Here is a 20,163-nt window from a genome sequence, read left to right as displayed (position 1 = left end):
GAGATGTTATGTTACGTACAAATGGCATGCGGTGCCTACTGATAGAAATCATACAGTAAGTTAATGACATTTTGTCATATTGTTTATTTTTAACCGACTTGAAAAAAAGGAGGAGGTTATCAATTCAAAACAAAGAAATTCACAAAGAGTATAAGGTTGGTCCCGATAAGAACTCGTCCTGTCCCGAACAGAAAATAAAATATTTTTAACAAATAAATTAAACCGACTTCAAAATCACAAAAATAAACTAAAAGTCGGTTAAATTTTTTTGTTAAAAATATTTTATAAGAGGTTGATAATGAAAATCGAAATAGCGAATAGGCCAGCTCTGGTATGCCTACCTATCAGCAAAATTGTTATCTTTTCACGGTCAAAAACCAAAGGCCAAGAAATATTGAATTTAAATTGATAAGTTTTTTTTTTTTTTTTTTTTTTTTTTCAGACCGTATTTTTTTTTATTGAGAAAGAATACAATAAGGAGCTTAAGCTAACTTATCCTAATAACTATACAAATCATGCCCACGTGGAATGGTGGCAAGAATACTGGCTGCATTTCCGCGCTGGACAGCCAGGCTGATCCTTTGCGCAAAAAATGAGCCAGCCCTTCTGTCACCAGTCGAGGCAACAAGCCGCGGTGAAATAGTACGGAAAAATTTTTTGGCACTGCGACTCCATGGCCCAAGGGTCTCCACGGCAAAAGGTACAAATATGTAACTCTCTGTCAGAGAGGCATATTTGAGCCACTTACCGGTTTCAGCTTTTTCTGCTGCGGCTCCCGGTCTTGATTCTGTCTCCCTGATATGACACGGTGCTAATGTGTCGACGCATGTAGCGTCCCACATTAGGGCCCGCCCCATTTCCCAGGGAACCAGCGTCAATCCATCAGGTCTCTTACCATCATCCCGACTGATTCCTAACGGCTCGATTAGCGCAGGAATATTTATGGTGGCAAGAGCCCTTTTTATTATGTCATTAAGAGAGCCATGCCGAAATAGCCTACCGCCACTCCTTTGGCATGAAAGCCCGTGGATTCCAAATTTACTCACCTCTTTCCCACATGGACATTTGTGCTCTAAACACAATGGTGTACCCAATCTGAGTCCTAGAGCCACACGAAAACTTTCGTTGTCTAATAAAGTGTCAAGATTTTTCGATGGCAAGGCATGGAGCCAATACCCAGATTCCTTTTCGGATAATGCTAGAAGCCTGGCTCTATCTACAGCACTTGTAAGATTTTGAACTAAATTTTCATGTGTCAGCTGAACCAATGGAGCATCCCAAAGTTTTTGTGTAGTACGTTCCTTTGGGATGTCTACGTTGGGACATCTGACCTTCCAACTCTCTAGAGCCTCTGTGGCATAGGTTATGCAAACTGAATTAGAATTAAGAATACGAGAACTGAGCTCTTTTATACTATGCACAGAGGAAAGAAAAGCCGGAAGAGCAACACTAGAAATTTTTCGCACGCCGATGCCACCGTATTTGACCGGTAAAGTAGCTTGGTTCCAAGACTGATCATCAAAATGTAAATTTAGAATTTTTTCAAGTGTGATTCGTAAGGTGGCATCCATATTTTCGAGTTGACCAGGAAATTTCCAAATTGGGCTAGAACGTAGAACGTACATTAATTTAGGTACAAAAAGGCAATGTTTTAGAATCGAAAAAGCTATGTGAGAATTTAGAGAGCCCAATTTGTCTGTATAAGCCGAAAATGTTTTGAGTTTTTGATCCAAATTGGGTTGAATGGCTTCGTCATAAAGAGGAGCACCAAGTAGGCAAAGTGATTGCTTGTTAACTATTTTAATATTGGGAGCAATTCTATTAAATAATTCAAAAGCCAGTAATTGTCGTTCTTGCGACAGTCTTTCCGTGAAAAATAATTCACATTTCGAGTAATTTAATTCTAAACCAATTTGACTAAATTTTTGCTTAACTTCGTTAAGATCTTTTAAGACATCAATCACGTTGCCTCCAATAGTTCCATCATCAAGATACCATATGTTAAATTTAGATGTTAAATTTGAGATATGGCTATGTATCCCTAAGCTGAAAAGGGCTGGACCTAAAGGATCCCCCTGCTGAACGCCTACACTAGATTTAATACCGTTATTTCCAAAAAACAATTTGGTATCTGAGCTGTAACATTGCCAAACATATGGGTAAATTTCAGGAAGATGCGTTGAAACTTCGTTCAGCAAAGTTGCCCTATCCAAAGAATTGAAAGCATTTTTCACGTCTACTTTCAGCAGTACTTCAACCTCGCCATTCTTTAAGAATGTACGAGCCGAATGTACTGCTGCCTCACAACCACCTTTACTACCAAACCCTACTTGAATAGGTTGAAACTTTTCCTTTAGGGTAGTGACAATGTGTCTACACGCTAATTTTGCCGCCAAACGGCGAAAAGTACAACCAACAGCGATGGGGCGGATCCCACCGTCCTTTTTATTAAAAGCACAAAGCCTTGCACCGTAAAGGAATGGTAAAAAGGATGAATTTACCTCGCCAGATAACATGAGATTACAAAGTCTGGTAATGTCACTCAATAGCGCTCTGCCGGCGTCCCCAGCAGTAACTGCCACAAGATCCTTTAGATGTTGTGGAGTTATGCCGTCCATGCCACCAGCAGAGCCACTAGAAAATGACATTATCGCAGCGTAAGTCTCCTCATCCTTTATCTGCAAAAACGAACGCTTAAGTGGTGGGTCTGGAAGCAAAGTGTTGGTATTTGGTGAAGGATGCTTTTCGTTTAAGGCTTCCAGAGTTACCTCATTGAAAGGAGCTAAAGTATCATTAGAGAACAATATGCGGGCGGTGTTTTTAAGATCCCCATCCATAACCTTGTTTTCCACAATTTTCTTCAAATTGTAATTTTGTGTCCGAAATGAATAATCAGGAATTGAAAAAACGCGATCATCCAAACTATTTTTTTTTAATTTTGCACATAACGACCCGCTTTCTGTTTTATTGACATAGAAATGTTTATAGGAAAAAAGAAAGAGATTTTGCCAAGCCGAAAGTGAATTTGATAATACATTTTGGATGGTCTGTGATAAGGATCTAGCTAATGATATCCTAGCTCCCCGCGGAATGCGTTTTACTAATGGAATATTTTGACTGTACTTACATAATAAGATTTCGAATGGAACCTGATTATCGCTGCTTGTTTCATCGCTTGTAAAATTTGGGCAAGTCAAAGATTGCGTTGGTGGTCCGTGGCAGCGTGCGATATGAATATTCAGGCCTCTGCGGCCTTTAAACAGCCTGCCATCGTTACAGTGTGGGCATTCTAGGCAATCAACTTGAGAAGCACTGGGATTCATACTTCACAACACGTATTTAACAAAATGAAAAAATATTAAAACTATGCACAATAAAGTCTTTATGCGAGCGAAGCCCCGGCAGCGGCAGCGGCAGCGAGGAGGCCTGCAGAGCAGGCGGCCCGGCGACCGCACCGCCGCGCAGCGTAGCCCCGCTCTGAAACAAAAACAACTGTTAATATCACATTTCGAGATGAAAATAATACCACGGGGTATTTCGCGATAAAGAATCACTTTGATGCCAATTTTAATCCAAAAAACCGAGCCAAATACTATAAATTACTAATTGATAAGTATGATAAAATATATAAGTGGTTAAAAATTAATTATACATTGTATATAAAAAAACGTTAGGTTATTATGACAACAAACATTAAATACAAGTTAGATATCATTACGTTTTGCTTGAATGTTTTTTTTTCTTGAATCGCGAAATAATAATAATAATTGTTGATATGACTGTTCCACATGACGATAATCTGGTTAAAGCTGAAAAGGAAAAAGTATCAAAATACTTGGACCTTGCTCACGAGATTACCGCCATGTGGAATGTTGAGTCAACTATTATTGTTCCGATAGTTGTTTCAGTCAATGGTCTTATGGCGAAAAGCTTCGACCAACAACATCTTAAGAAGCTTTCGCTTAACTGTTGGATTAAGAGTCGGATACAGAAGGCAGACATTCTTGAGACGGCGCGTATTGTGAGGAGGTTCCTCACTCTGGAGCCTTGACCACCGGTTGCTTGGGCACTCAAATGTTGCACAGCGGGAGGGTTGATTTTTTTTATAAATTTTTAATAGTTTTTTGTATTTTATATTCATATTAACATTGTTAAAAATTAAAAAAAGGAGAAATAAATAAATGAGAGTTTAAATAATAATAATAATAAATAATCTTTATTACCATACTTATTACTAGGCATACATAAATTCAATTCAATTTCAATACACAAAGTTGTAGCAGTATGACCATCAATGAATATCATCATTATTACCAAACCATAATACATAATTAGAATTATTGTTAGGAATGGTTTTTTCTCTAAAATATACTATGTAATTAATGTATATAAATACCTACTAATTAATTAATTACTTTTCTAATAATATGTGTGAATTGATTATTGTAAATTATAATGTTGGGTGTTTTTACAAGCTATCAATTGTTTATTCCGTCATATATGTTAGAGAGTACTTTTGTCTTTTATATATATTAGAGCCGTGATAGCCCAGTGGAAATAGACAGCCCGGAATAGTAGGCAGAGCTCATACTCTGCCTACTATTCCGGAGGGTGTGGGATCGACTGCACCTCCAATTTTTCAGATGTGTGCATTTTAAGTAATTAAATATCACGTGTCTCAAACGGTGAAGAAAAACATCGTAAGGAAACCTGCATATTAGAGAATTTTCTTAATTGTATGCGTGTGTGTCTGCGAATCCGCATTGGGCCAGCGTGGTGGACTATTGGCTTAACCCCTCTCATTCTGAGAGGAGACCTGAGCTCAACAGTGAGCCGAATATGGGTTGATAACGACTTATATAAATGTATATCATAAAATTAGGTATCGTAGTGACATAGTGCCCATACTTGTAAGCTATACGCTTATATAGGTACTTTGGGGCTAACGCTAGCGGACGACCGCGACTTCGTCCACGTGGAATTTAGTTTTTCACAAATCCCGCGGGAACCATCTCCGGAATTTGTCGGGATGAAAATTAACTTATGTGTTAATCGATCTTCCTTTTTAAATTTCAGCCAAATCGGTTCATAAGTTGCAAACAAACATCCATACGAACTTCCATCATCATCATATCAGCCTATGGACGTCCACTGCAGGACATAGGCCTTTTGTAGGGACTTCCAAACGTCACGATACTGAGCCACCTGCATCCAGCGAATCCTTGCGATTCGCTTGATGTCGTCAGTCCACCTGGTGGGGGAGAGACCAACACTACGAACTTTCGCGTTTATAATATTAGTAGGAAGATTTGAGGTTCATAAACATTTAAACAAGTTTGACAGTTTGTGAAAGCCTTGGCTGCAATGATCATTAAGTTCCGCTTCCTATACCACCAAGTAAAGTACATTATCCCTTTTTTATTCGACCACTACGGCATCGCTTGACTGCATTCTCACTCAAAGACAAGCGGAAAGGTTAACTTAATGTACCTACTGATAGTAGTTAGTAATGCAAGGTTTTTTTTTCAATTAATTATTTAATTCCTATTAGATTTTTAGGACAAAGTCAATTTAAAAATCGGCCAAGTGCATGTGGGAAAATGTCCAGTGTAGGGTTTCGCGTTTATACATCACCATCACTAATGCCGATTTTTGGTGGATTAACTATAAATGAATACATTTATCAACCAAAAAGGACCATGAATAAATTATCGCTGTTTTTATGTATGTACTAGCCCGCGACTTCGTCCGCGTGAAAATCGATGTACACTTTGACCCCTTCGCCCCTTCTATTTATATTTTCGTATGTTTTTTTAAATAATAAATACAAAATCACAAGGGCCAGTGTACAATAAAGTGCGCGTTTTTTGTGCTTGGGTGTTTTTATTTTATTTTATTCTTTACAAGTTAGTTTAGTTAGCCCTTGACTACAATCTCACCTGATGGTAAGTGATGATGCAGTCTAAGATGGAAGCGGGCTAACTTGTTAGGAGGAGGATGAAAATCCACACCCCTTTTCGGTTTCTACACGACATCGTACCGGAACGCTAAATCGCTTGGCGGTACGTCTTTGTCGGTAGGGTGGTAACTAGCCACAACTGAAGCCTCCCACCAGCCAGACCTGGACCAATTCAGAAAATCTCAATCGGCCCAGCTGGGGATCGAACCCAGTACCTCCGTTTTGTAAATCCATCGCGCATACCACTGCGCCACGGAGGCCGTCAAAAACAAGTTTTATTGGGCCGGAGGCCACGCACTTTATTGTACACCGGCCTTTGGTTGGGGGTTTGTGATAGGGCTTCCGACCGTGGCTACGGCTGGATATTTCATCTAAACCCAATAAAACTTGACTGCTGTAGCTACAGAGGTGGAATTAAGAAGTAGTCCGAACTTAGGCTTCACACGGGTTTTTTGTTTGAAAAGAAGTCAGAAAAAATATTCTGTCACTTTGAAGCGCGTCTCACAAAAATCTATTTCATCTACCAATCTATACTAATATTATAAAGAGGTAAAGTTTGTAAGTTTGTAAGTTTGTAACAATTCTTTGAAATGGGGTAATCTTTGGAACTACTCATCCGATTTTAAAAATTCTTTCACCAGTAGAATGCTACGTTATCGGGGAGTGTTATAGGCTATATTTTATATTTCTATCATATATAACTACTGAGTTATCGCGGGTTTTCTCTTACAGGTCGGACCGTAAAACTTACTTATTCGCATGCGCTGCCTCAACCATTGCGTATAACTGAAATAAATGTATGGAGGCTTTTTGAACCTTTAAAAGTTCTATAAAAAAGTCTGCGACACCATATATCTATCTTTTATATTTTAGCAGATATAGTACCTTTAGTACTTTGATAAATTATTTAAATTTTAAACTAAAGTTTACATCATTATTTACACAACTAAACTTAAATCCTTATCAAAATAAATTATTTAATAATCACAAGGATATTATAGAGATAAGATTTGCCCTTTACAGTATGTTAATTAGTTATATAGTTTCGGAGATAATACAAAATTTCTGAAAGTCGCAGAAATGCCGCTATATGACGCCCCGCCGTTTCAATTACGTGGTTCCCGTTCCCGTGTGAATATGAGTACCAAGCATAGCCTATGATACTTGCAAATAATGTAGCTTTCTATTGGTAAAAGAATTTTCCAAATCGGTCCAGTAGATCCAGAGATTACCCCCGACAACCACACAAACTTTACCTCTTCATAGTATTAGCATAGAAGTCGCTTGGGAAATTATAGTCTTTTGGTCATTGCACCACGCACAAAAGGCTGGACCAATTTTGCTGAGGGTACGGATAGGATAGGGGTAGGGAAGGGGTAGGATAGAGGTAGGGTAGGGGTAATTTAGGGAAAGTGTAGGGTAGGGTCCGGATAAGGTAGGGGTAGTGTAGGGTAGGGGCAAGGTAGAGGATGGATATGGAACGTATAGTGTAGGGGAGGAGTAGGATAGGGGTAGGGTTGGGTAAGGTAGGGTAGGGGTAGGGTAGGAGTAAGGTAGGGTTAGGGTAGGGGTAAGGTAGGGGTAGGGAAGGGTTAGGGTTAGCGGTAGGGTAGGAGTAAGGTAGGTGTAGGGTAGGGGTAGATTAGGGGTAGGGTAGGATAGGGTATGGACAGGTTACGGGTAGGGTTAAGGTGGGGGGAGGGTAGGGTTAGCGTTAGCGGTAGGGTAGGAGTAAGGTAGGGGTAGGGTAGGGTAGAGAAGTTTACATAAATTTTTACGCGGACGAAGTCGCGGGCGTCCGCTAGTATAATATAAGGTGGATCAGATTATTGCTTTCATTGCCAATAACTTCCACTACAGTTCAGCGGAAAATAGTTATATAAAAATTTAAAAAAAATATTTCGCAACACGGTCCTAATTTGACGAAAAATAGTCCCAACTTAGGAGATTTTTAATTTAAATTTTATAGAAATCCTTAACTTTTATTAATTGACATCGATAAATTTGGGAACCATATTCCATAAATGCCCAATATTTCATAAAGTTGCTGCGGGAGCTGCTTTGGCTGCTGCGGAGGATTATTGGATTGCTGCGGGTGCCAATCGGGTTGCTGCGGGGGACGATCGGGTTGCTGCGGGGCCCAAGCGGGTTGCTTTGGGGGCCAGTCGGATGGCTGCGGTGGCTGAGCGGGTCGCTGCGGCGGCTGAACGGATTGCTGCGAGGGTAGATTGGGTGTCAGCGGGTGCGGATTGGTTTTCTGGGGGGGCTTATCGGGCTGTTGCGGGGCCCGATCGGGTTGTTGCGGCGGCTGAACGGATTGTTGCGGGCGCGGATCGGGTTGCTGCGCAGGCCAATCGCGTTGCTGTGGGGGCCAGTTGGATGGCTGCGGGGGCTGAACGAATTGTTGCTGATTGGGTGTCTGCAGGCGCGTATCAAGTTGCTGCGCAGGCCAATCGCGTTGCTGTGGGGGCCAGTCAGATGGCTGTGGTGGCTGAGCGGGTCGCTGAGGCGGCTGAACGGATTGTTGTGGGGGTAGATTGGGTGTCAGCGGGCGCGGATCGGTTTGCTGTGGGGGCTTATCGGGCTGTTGCGGGGGCCGATCGGGTTGCTGCAGGGGCCGAGCGTGTGGCTGCGGGGGCTGAACGAATTGTTGCTGATTGGGTGTCTGCAGGCGCGTATAGAGTTGCTGCGCAGGCCAATCGCGTTGCTGTGGGGGCCAGTCAGATGGCTGTGGTGGCTGAGCGGGTCGCTGAGGTGGCTGAACGGATTGTTGTGGGGGTAGATTGGGTGTCAGCGGGTGCGGATCGGTTTGCTGTGGGGGCTTATCGGGCTGTTGCGGGGGCCGATCGGGTTGCGGGGGCCGATCGGGTTGCTGCGGGGCCCGATCGGGTTGCTGCGGCGGCTGAACGGATTGTTGCGGGCGCGGATCGGGTTGCGGGGGCCGATCGGGTTGCGGGGGCCGATCGGGTTGCGGGGGCCGATCGGGTTGCGGGGGCCTATCGGGTTGCGGGGGCCGATCGGGTTGCTGCGGGGCCCGATCGGGTTGCTGCGGCGGCTGAACGGATTGTTGCGGGCGCGGATCGGGTTGCGGGGGCCGATCGGGTTGCGGGGGCCGATCGGGTTGCGGGGGTCGATCGGGTTGCGGGGGCCTATCGGGTTGCGGGGGCCGATCGGGTTGCTGCGGCGGCTGAACGGATTGTTGCGGGCGCGGATCGGGTTGCGGGGGCCGATCGGGTTGCGGGGGCCGATCGGGTTGCGGGGGACGATCGGGTTGCGGGGGCCGATCGGGTTGCTGCGGCGGCTGAACGGATTGTTGCGGGCGCGGATCGGGTTGCGGGGGCCGATCGGGTTGCGGGGGCCAATTGGGTTGCGGGGGCCGATCGGGTTGCGGGGTCCGATCGGGTTGCGGGGGCCGATCGGGTTGCGGGGGCCGATCGGGTTGCGGGGGCCGATCGGGTTGCTGCGGGGCCCGATCGGGTTGCTGCGGCGGCTGAACGGATTGTTGCGGGCGCGGATCGGGTTGCTGCGCAGGCCAATCGCGTTGCTGTGGGGGCCAGTTGGATGGCTGCGGGGGCTGGGCGGATTGTTGTGGGGGCTGATCGGGTTGCTTTGGGGGCCAGTTGGATGGCTGCGGGGGCAGTTCGGATTGCTGCGGGGGCCAAGCGGGTTGCTGCGGGGGCCAGTCGGATAACTGCGGGAGCTGAGCGTGTTGCTGCGGCGGCTGAACGAATTGTTGCTGATTGGGTGTCTGCAGGCGCGTATCAAGTTGCTGCGCAGGCCAATCGCGTTGCTGTGGGGGCCAGTCAGATGGCTGTGGTGGCTGAGCGGGTCGCTGAGGCGGCTGAATGGATTGTTGTGGGGGTAGATTGGGTGTCAGCGGATCGGTTTGCTGTGGGGGCCGAGCGTGATGCTGCGGAGGCTGAACGAATTGTTGCTGATTGGGTGTCTGCAGGCGCGTATCAAGTTGCTGCGCAGGCCAATCGCGTTGCTGTGGGGGCCAGTCAGATGGCTGTGGTGGCTGAGCGGGTCGCTGAGGTGGCTGAACGGATTGTTGTGGAGGTAGATTGGGTGTCAGCGGGCGCGGATCGGTTTGCTGTGGGGGCTTATCGGGCTGTTGCGGGGGCCGATCGGGTTGCTGCGGGGGCCGAACGTGAAGCTGCGGGGCCCGATCGGATTGCTGCGGCGGCTGAACGGATTGTTGCGGGCGCGGATTGAGTTGCTGCGCAGGCCAATCGCGTTGCTGTGGGGGGCAGTTGGATGGCTGCGGGGGCAGATCGGAATGCTGCGGGGGCCAAGCGGGTTGCTGCGGGGGCCAGTCGGATAACTGCGGGAGCTGAGCGTATTGCTGCGGAGGCTGAACGGATTTTTGTTGATTGGGTGTCTGCAGGCGCGTATCAAGTTGCTGCGCAGGCCAATCGCGTTGCTGTGGGGGCCAGTCAGATGGCTGTGGTGGCTGAGCGGGTCGCTGAGACGGCTGAACGGATTGTTGTGGGGGTAGATTGGGTGTCTGCGGGCGCGGATCGGTTTGCTGTGGGGGCTTATCGGGCTGTTGCGGGGGCCGATTGGGTTGCTCCGGGGGCCGAACGTGTGGCTGCGGGGCCCGATTGGGTTGCTGCGGCGGCTGAACGGATTGTTGCGGGCGCGAATCGGGTTGCGGGGCCCGATCGGGTTGCTGCGGCGGCTGAACGGATTGTTGCGGGCGCGGATCGGGTTGCTGCGCAGGCCAATCGCGTTGCTGTGGGGGCCAGTCAGATGGCTGTGGTGGCTGAGCGGGTCGCTGAGGCGGCTGAACGGATTGTTGTGGGGGTAGATTGGGTTGCTTTGGGGGCCAGTTGGATGGCTGCGGGGGCTGATCGGGTTGCTGCGGGGGCCGAGCGGGTGGCTGCATGGCCCGAGCGGGTTGCTGCGGCTGCTGAACAGGTTGTTGCGGGGACTGATTGGATGTCAGCGTGTGCGGATCAGTTTGCTGTGGGGGCTTGTCGGGCTGCTGTGGGGACAGATCGGCTTGCTGCGGGGGCCGAGCGGGTGGCTGCGGTGGCCGAGTGGGTGGCGGGGGCCAGTCGGAAGGCTGCGGGGGCCGATTGGGCTGGAATATTAAGGATGAAGATTATATAAGGTGCTCGGGAATATTTCCCAGAACTCTTAGAGATTACTATCTTTTAGGAAAAATAACTAAAAATATCTAAGGAACATGTGATCTGAAATTTATTGTTTATATTTTGGTCATTGTCATATTTTGGTCAATAAACTAGTAGGTTTGCGCGGTGTTCTTATGCCGTTAAAATTACTTTGTTCAGAGCATACTGCACTAGTTTCTACACGTGCAGCCAAATACTCTCAAAAATCTCATAGCGCTCTCCGTGTACAATACAACAACGCATTCAGGGTGCTGATGGGGTTGCCCCGCTTTTGTAGCGCTCGGGGATGTTAGTGGAGGCGCGTGTTGAATGTTTTTACGCCACAATCCGGAACCGTTGTGGATCCTTGGTGCGTAGGGTGCGGGGCGGCACCAACAGCATTCTTACAATGATTGCGAGCAGGTTGGACTGTAAATATGTGAATTACTGCTGTTCCATGTCAAATAGATACCATAAAAAACAACACTTGTAAAATGTAGCAATTCTCGCAATTAGTTATTCTACCGCAAAAAGTTGTGAGATCCATGTAATATCAAGTCGATTACCTTATTCTGTCCGTAATTAAGGGATCTTCTGTTTCAAGTTATTACGTAATTAGCTAACCTAACAACATTTTACAGTGACCATATCAATATTAAAAATCTTTTATATTTTACCTACCTCTACCTCTGCTGGAAGTGCCTTAGAGTTTTGATGATCAGTGATTGACAAAATTAGCAAAATTAGGAAACTTTGACTAGTTATAATTCTTAAACTACTTGTTCAAATCTAATGAAACTTGAAATATACCGTGTCTATACAATTCCTGCTTGGGTACTCAAAATTCAGGCTTCTGATTTTATCCACAACGGAGTTACAGGGGTCGAAAATGGCTTGAATTGCTTCTAGAAAAGTATAGTACGGCCGTGCCCCCTTTTTTTTTGTTTTGTTCGACTTGCGGGGGCACTGCCGTGCCCCCAGATTGGAGCGACAGTGACACACATATTACGAGTACGATTTATTTAATAGAATAAGTTTGTTATAGTTTCGTAGTTTATAAGTTACTAACACATTAATAATCTATTTAATAAACTAATAAAGTATTCTTAATATTATTATAATAATAATATGTATTTTTTTATTACATGTCAATGATTAATACCTACATGTAATAATAATATTATTTGATACGGTGTTCAATGTGTTGTTTTAAAAATTGTAATTAATTAATAGTAATACTATATACTTTGCATTAAGTCAAATCAATTGTAAAATTTTTGTGAAGATGAGAAAATAAAAAAGGCTATTTATTTATTATTTATATTATAATATTATTATAAACATATTTAGTTAGTTCGCGATAGGATTGAGAACGTTTTAGTCTAGTAATTAGATAAAATTGGCGTGGTCATAGACTACGAAAGCTTTGGATACATCATAACATATGAGCGGGGATTGTTACCCAGATTTCGGAAAACCGTATAAAAAGCATACACAGGGAAATAATATATTTTCTCGCTGGAATAGCAGGTTATCGAGTTGTGTAGTGCTCGAGAGAATCCAGAAAATGGCGGGCAGAGGCTGCGGGTCAGCGTGTCTTGAAGGGCTGTAATCTGGTCTGGGGCATGCACCCCCAACTTTTCAGTTGTGTGCATTAAAATAAATTAAATATCACGTGACTCAAACGGTGAAGGAAAAACATCGTTAGGAAACCTGCATACCAGAGAATTTTCTTAATTCTCCTGTCTGAGGTCTGCCAATCCACATTGGGCCAGCGTAGTGGACTATTGGCTTAACAGCTTTCATGCAAGGTGAGTGAGCCGAATGTGCGTTGATAATCCCCTCTTCTATAAGGAAGAAGAAGGTCTGGTCATGTAGTAAGTAGGCTGTTAAAAGTCTCATAATGATGATGAATGATTCAAGTTCTTACGTCAGGAACAGAGCGTGTAGCGTTAGTCAATTTCTCAGGAACCTTAGAAGTTGTTGTTTCTAATTCATAGCCAGTTGTGCAGTGAGTACATTCGTAGTATTCCAATGGTAGAGCTGTTGGCAATATGAAAAAAATATATAAAATAATTAAATATTAAACAGAAAAGAGCTTTAAAATATCATACATAATATGGAGCCGTGATAGTCCAGTGGATACGCATACACCTGCAACTTTTCAGTTAAGTACCTACGATTATGTGTATTTTAAGAAGTTAAATATCACGTGTCTCAAACGTTGAAGGAAAAACATCGTGAGGAAACCTGCATACCTGAGAATTTTCTTAATTCTCTACGTGTGAATTCTGTCAATCGGCATTGAGCCAGCATCCTGAGCGGAGACACGAAGAGAATCTACTTGACCATATTCAGCTCACTGTTGAGCCGAATATGGGTGATAGTGATGATGATGATGATGAGGATGAATGAACATACAATAATACCTATTAGTTGTATAAATGCGACAGTAGCTTCGTCTTTTTATCTTTTACGTCATGCCTAATCCACTGAACAAATTTTGATAAAATTTGGTACGGAGATAAATATATTTTACGGATATGTAATGTTTTTTTTTTTATTTGGTGAAAATTACGGACAGAAACATCAAATGTTATCATCAGTACAGTCATATAAATAAAATTGAAGAGTAATTTTCAATTTAACTTTTTTAATTTTTGTCTACTTGTCGGGGCTAATCTCTTTGAGGACTGAATCGATTTTAATGGGCTTTACATTAGAAAGATATTGAGCAATATAAAAATGGCAATTTGTAATGCCGGAAAAATATTATGTAAATATGTTTTTCTTGAATTTAGATAGAATTTGAATTTAGTAGATTAAGTGAGCAAAGTGCTCACTTAATCTACGGAACCCCATAATTAATTCACAAAAATACCGATAACGATACCCATGGCATAGAAGGCAAAAAATTCATCCTCACTGTGCATGTAGGGAAGGAACTCCAATTTTTTTTTTACTACTTTATAGACGTAATTAATATACATACCCATACCAAATTTCAGCTTTCTGGTTTCAACAGACTTTGAGTGATCTTAATGATAACTTCATCTTTTTAATTATCAACGGAATTAGTACCTATCTAATTTTTGAGTTCCAATTACGTTTTTTAAGTTGGTCGAATATCTCTTTAAATAGCAATTGCTTCTTAGTCGTTATATTTTTCCTTGTGATTTCATTATTTGTAAGGTGATTTTTATTTCACTAAACCAAAAACATCCGTTTAACCGGTAGAGGGTGCAGGGACTTTAACAAAAAAATTAACTCTTAAAAGCTTAATATTTTAAACAAACGGATCCCTAAATCGAAAAATATTGGTAAAAGAGCTCTGATATCTTTCAAAGACCTATCCAACGATACCCCACACTATGAAATAAACGAAGAAAAAAATCATTCCCACTTTACATGAACCAACCTGCCCTAAAAAATAGTAGATTGTTATACAAGGGGCTAAAAAGACCCATTATTTACGTGGTATTTTTAGAAATAAATAGAAACCGAGTATATAATGGGTTTAGCCCCACGTGTTACACTCTGCTTTTCACTACGATTGCGAGAAAATAAAATAGTTTAGTTCAATATTCAATGATTTATTTAATTGAAAATTAAATGTACAAATTCCATTATTTTGGATATTATGGGAGATGCTTTTACCCGGTAACATAATTTCCGACTACTGAATAACGAGTATATGAGGTAAACGTGGGAGATAATAGTTTTTAAAAACTCCTTTCGTAAGTGAAACCATTTGTTGTTGTTTTCTTCACTTATTAAATTTTTCGTAGGTAAGAATTTAAGTAAATGCGTCTGGACTTTGATGGTAACAGATTGAAAATTTCATCCATCTCCAAATTAGGATCACCATTCTCAGTAGATGAAGACACTAATAACAATTAATGTTGAAATATATGAAAGTTACAGTCACAAATTTACAATTATTTTCTGAAATAAATCAAGTATGTATTATTTGTTTTTTAAATTCTCGCTTTTTAATTTTATTTTTTTCACATGAGAAAAAGGCAAAGGTATTACACCGTAAAGGATGTCCCATGTCTTCAATAAAAATTAAAAAAAAAATGAACGCATTCCACTGACAAGAACGCTGCATTTATTTCCAATTTAAAGTTTTTTATTTATTTTTCAAAACAATCAGAGCCTTACCTATAATGATTCAATTTTCGAATAAAACCTCCTCCGTTTTATAGTAGGCTAGTACTCGTAACAGACAAGAATTAAAAAAACAAAATTACTTTAGCCCCTAGAGGCTAATATGCTTGTTTAGCCCCGCTGTGGAGTGAAAATATGACAGTGTTTTTGAGCAAGAGTAGTGAAAAAATATTTTTCAAGATTTTATTGTACGACTTTTAATGTACATACTCATGCTAAATAACAGTTTTCTAGTAGTAATAGTCTCTGCGCTAACCCGCGGATGGACGGACAGACAGATAGACAGACATGGCCAAACTATAAGGGTTCCTTGTGGACTACAGATCCCTAAAAAAGATGGAAACGAATAATCTCGAATAAAATCAAACAAATAAATGGAATAATTTAGGTAGGTAATATTTATTCAATATCAGCTCGTAGCGAATAAACGCAGTTAAAATAATATTTTCGTAAAATGCAATTGGCATTTAATTAACGACTTTTCCTCTAGTTATGTGTTAGATTAAACTAATGAGGGAAACCAACCACATCAGGATGTCCAAAGGGGAATGCCCATAGGCTAATACACGTCGGCCCAGGGAACCCAGGTATTATCAGCCGATAGACGTCCACAGCTGGACATAGGTCTCTTGCATGGACCTCCAAGCACCGATCTCGAGTCTTCAGCAATGATATCTTGGGTCCACCTAGTGGGGGTCGACCAACACTTCGCTTTTCGGTGCGGGGTCGCCATTCCAGCACTTTGGGACCCCAACGTCCATCGGCTCTTCGAACTATGTGGCTTGCCCATTGCCACTTCAGCTTCGTGACTCGCTGAACTATGTCAGTGACTTTGGTTCGTCTGCGGATCTCCTCATTCCTGATTCGATCACGCAGAGAAACTTTAAGCATAGCTCGCTCCATCACCTGCTGAGTGACTTTGAGCCTTCTAATAAGGCCCATAATCAGCGACCATGTCTCGGATTCGTAGGTCATCCCTGGCAACACGCACACGAAGACTTTCGTCTTCAAGCACTGAGCAATTTCGGACGAAAAGATGTCGCGGAGTTTCCCGAACGCTGCCCAGCTGAGCTGGATTCGGTATGGAACCCAGGTATACCCCCGTATAAATGTATATGAAGATGATAATAATATCGCCTCCGTATACATTTATACGATGTATAAATAAGGATCTGGTTAAATAATAGGCTTAATAAAAGTATATTTCTTGATGAAATAGTAGATTGTTATACAAGGGGCTAAAAAACCCATTTTTACTACCTACTCTTGCTCAAAAACATTGTCATATTACCACTCCACAGCGGGGCTAAACAAGCATTTCAGCCTCTAGGGGCTAAAGTAATTTTGTTTTTTTAATTTTTGTCTGATACGAGTACTAGCCACGTACTAGCCTACTTTATAACGAAGGAGGTTTGATTCGTAAATAGAATCCAAAGACCTTGTACTTATAACTAGACTGTGCACTATGGCGAAGAAAACGGTCCGAGCGAGAGGGCTCTCCATGGTTGTGTGTCCTTTTCTAATTAGGTGACCATGACAAATCAGGACACAGTACAAATAGCTTTTAAAAACGATTGTATAAGTATACTAATAAATATTGATTGATGCTACATAACTATGCTACCTACATCTTCCTAATTTATTGTGAGTAAAAATATATTATTTTAGAATGTGCTCACTTACACTTGGATTAAAAGAAAAACTTAAATTGGAATATTTTTTTTCATTTCTCATACTCGGAAAGTAGTGTTGTTTTGATCTGAGTATTGGGTGGAAAATGCTGCTTCCCACCATAGGGAGGGAATAACTCATACAAATTACTTCCCACCGGAATTAAGGCAATTAAGGGCCGGAATGAACTTTAAAATTAGAACTGCTGTCATCAGCTGTGAAGAGTTAAATATTTTTTTTTAATTTTTCCCCAACTTTTTTTTTTTATTTAAAAAAAATTAAACTGAATTTTGTCTAAAGTTATATTTGTTCAAATACAAAACGTATTAATTTTCGAGTAAAAATTATTATTAAAATTAAGTGAAAAAGGCGTTGCAAGATTTAAATTTTCAAGGTAATTTAAAGTAAGTCGGTACTTATCTAGTATCTACCTAACTATTACTACGAGACCACAGTACGAAACTTGAAAAATCTTTGATCTACTTATTTCATGGTGACTCTAAAGAATATTATTGTTGTTTACACTTTCCCGTGGAAAGAAAAGCTGCTACCAGGATAAGACTCTTTTGTGCACCCTGTCACAATATGAATTCACCATTTTTCACGAAAAACATACAGGTTAAATAAGAAAATTTAAGAAATCGCAAATCAAAGCACGAAAATTAACCAAACAAGTAAACAAAAACAAACCACCATCTTGCATTTAATATTACCAGTCTAAAACTTTTAAGTATTACTTTTACTCAGTTTTAATAGATTATGATTTAAATACAACGAAATAATTATTATTTATATAAACTGTATAAATAATAAAATAAGTTTCAATGATTATGGATTGTTTGTTTTGGTAAATCATAAAGATGCAAAATATAAAATTTTCTACCATTTCTACCAAGATCAATAATTAGTTAAGCTGGCAAGATGTCAGACAAGGACACACAACCATTGGGAGCCCTCTCGCCAGGACCGCTTTTTGCTAGCTATCGCCTATAAAGAAATAGCTACCTTAAGTCAACAACTCTAGATCTGATTTTAGCTTAGCAAAAATTTTAGGTGCACAGTCTTGTTATAAGTATAAGGTCTTTGATAGAATCATCGTAGGTAAGGCCCTTCTTTTTCTTCTTTTGGTTATATGGCTCCGCGCGTCGAGCGATTGAGCAACTCACTGATATAGCACAACGAATTGCAATGATGAAGTGGCTAATGGACATTGGGGTCCCAAGATGCTAGAATGGCGACCCCACACTAGAAAACGCAGTGTTGATCGACAGAGGTGGACCGACGACATCAAGTGAGTCGCAGGGCTTCCCGGGATGCAGGAGGCTCAGGATCATGATGTTTGGAAGTCTTTACAAAATGCCCATGTCATGCAGTGGAAGTCCATCGGCTGATATGACGATGATCAAGAGAAATCATGCGTGCTACCTTCCACATGCACCTCAGTCCAGACTCCGTAATTGGATACCGTACTTAACTATGATAGGGGAATAGATTGACGAAGTTTCGCCCTTCACATAAAATGAGGAATAGGCATAAGCAGGCTCTGAGTATATTTTTTAACAATTTTTTAAACTGTAACTCTAAAAATTAAGGACTTTCCATACAAACTTTCTACCCCTATTTCACACCCATTTATTTTATTTTGGGATCAAAAAGTACACTATGTTTTGCTCCAAGACATTTACCATTGCACCAACAATAATTTTATTCGGCTTAGCCGTTTAGCCGTGAAAAGGTAACAGACAGACAGACAGACAGACACTTACTTTCGAATTTACAATATTATAGTATATAGATAAAAATAAGTATATACTAAAATTATAATATATTAACATGTAGATTGTAGGTTTTATAAAAAAATCCAAGATGCCCGCGGGATTCGTGAAAAACTAAATTTCTTGCGGAAAAAGTCACGGGCGTCCGGTAGTTAATTATAGTAAAATAAATATAAAAATTATTAAATTAATTGAAGTATGTTTAATTTTTTTTGCTTTGCTAAATACACAATACTTTATTTTCGTTTCTCACAAATGTTAAAAAATATATGCATATAAATTACCTTGATTTACTGCAATGCACAGCAGAAGAGGTATTGTTGAGATCAGTCGTAATTTAGCCATGTTTCTTTACTTGCTCGGTACATTATCGGACGGGAACCGAACTACAATAAGCTTATTATAAATGTGGATGGCGAATTATATATGTAGTGGAGTGCTGTTAGACTTAAAAATGGTAAAACCTTGGAATCTACAGCCAGTCAATGAATCTTTATAATCTGTATACTTTGGAAATATTATGTTTTTAATAGTGTACTTATAGAAAAAAGTTAAAAAAAAATTGTGCGTTCTCAAGTTTGTTTAATTATTATTTATATTTATTATTATTATTATTTTATAGCCGTGATAGCCCAATGAATAATGACCTCTGCCTCCGATTCCGATTCCGGAAGATGTGGGTTCGAATCCGGTCTGGGGCGTGCACCTCCAACTTTTCAGTTGTGTGTATTTAAAAAAAAAAAATATCACGTGTCTCAAACGGTGAAGGAAAACATCGTGAGAAAACCTGCATACCAGAATTTCCTTAATTCTCTGCATGTGTGGAGTCTGCCAATCCGCATTGGGCCAGCGTGGTGGGCTATTGGCCTTACCCCTCTCATTCTGAGAGGAGACTCGAAGTCGAATATGGGTTGATAATGATGATGATGATTATTTTTTTAAGAGTTCCTTCATTCATTTATTTTAGTTTCACCCGCAATAAAATATAGCTTAAATCAGTCACAAATAACGTGACTTTCTAGTAGTAAAAACATTTTCAAAATCGAACCTTTCAATATACAGTTACGCTTGGAATTACATTAAAATTAATGGGTAAACAATTCCAAACATAAAGATAGGAAAACAGGGGTTTCCTATCTGTTTGGAATTGTTTTTCCAAATTTATATGGAACCATCTTTGGAATATGTCTTTTCTTATAAAAAAATAATTATTAAAATCGGATCACTCAATAAAAAGTTATGCTAAAAGGTAAAAAATTAATCATCACCTTTATTCCTACCTTTAGGGTTAGAATTGTTTTTCCAAACTTATATAGTATCATCTTCAAAATATACTCTTTCCGACAAAAAAGAATTATCAAAATCGGATAACTGAATAAAAAGTTATGGCTGGTTTTATATTACAATTTCCCCTTCTGTTTGTATTATTGCATGAGTTAATAAAATAAATAGTCCACTAATCATTTTACAA

The 20,163-nt window shown here is 41.2% G+C and overlaps 1 protein-coding gene across 1 annotated transcript; it reads right to left on the bottom strand.

Moving 5' to 3' along the window:
• Positions 1-7,640: 7,640 nt before the first annotated feature.
• Positions 7,641-19,256, bottom strand: LOC112045011 (uncharacterized). Its single transcript, XM_052887435.1, has 3 exons — positions 18,977-19,256; positions 13,007-13,119; positions 7,641-11,045 (listed from the first exon to the last, which is right to left on the bottom strand). The coding sequence occupies exons 1-3, from the start codon at positions 19,035-19,037 to the stop codon at positions 7,935-7,937; spliced, it is 3,285 nt and encodes a 1,094-aa protein (XP_052743395.1). The 5' UTR covers positions 19,038-19,256; the 3' UTR covers positions 7,641-7,934.
• Between the last annotated feature and the right edge of the window lie 907 nt (positions 19,257-20,163).

Source organism: Bicyclus anynana, chromosome 19 (genome assembly GCF_947172395.1).
Source record: "Bicyclus anynana chromosome 19, ilBicAnyn1.1, whole genome shotgun sequence".
Classification (NCBI taxonomy): domain Eukaryota; kingdom Metazoa; phylum Arthropoda; class Insecta; order Lepidoptera; family Nymphalidae; genus Bicyclus; species Bicyclus anynana.
This window is presented reverse-complemented; position numbering and strand designations above follow the sequence as displayed.

Coding starts and splice junctions, on each gene's coding strand:
- LOC112045011 (XM_052887435.1), bottom strand. CDS start 19,037: ATGGCTAAATTACGACTGATCTCAACAATACCTCTTCTGCTGTGCATT. Junction 13,120..18,976: donor GTGCATTGCAGTAAATCAAG/GTAATTTATATG, acceptor TATTGCCAACAG/CTCTACCATTGGAATACTAC. Junction 11,046..13,006: donor CTACACGCTCTGTTCCTGAC/GTAAGAACTTGA, acceptor TTAATATTCCAG/CCCAATCGGCCCCCGCAGCC.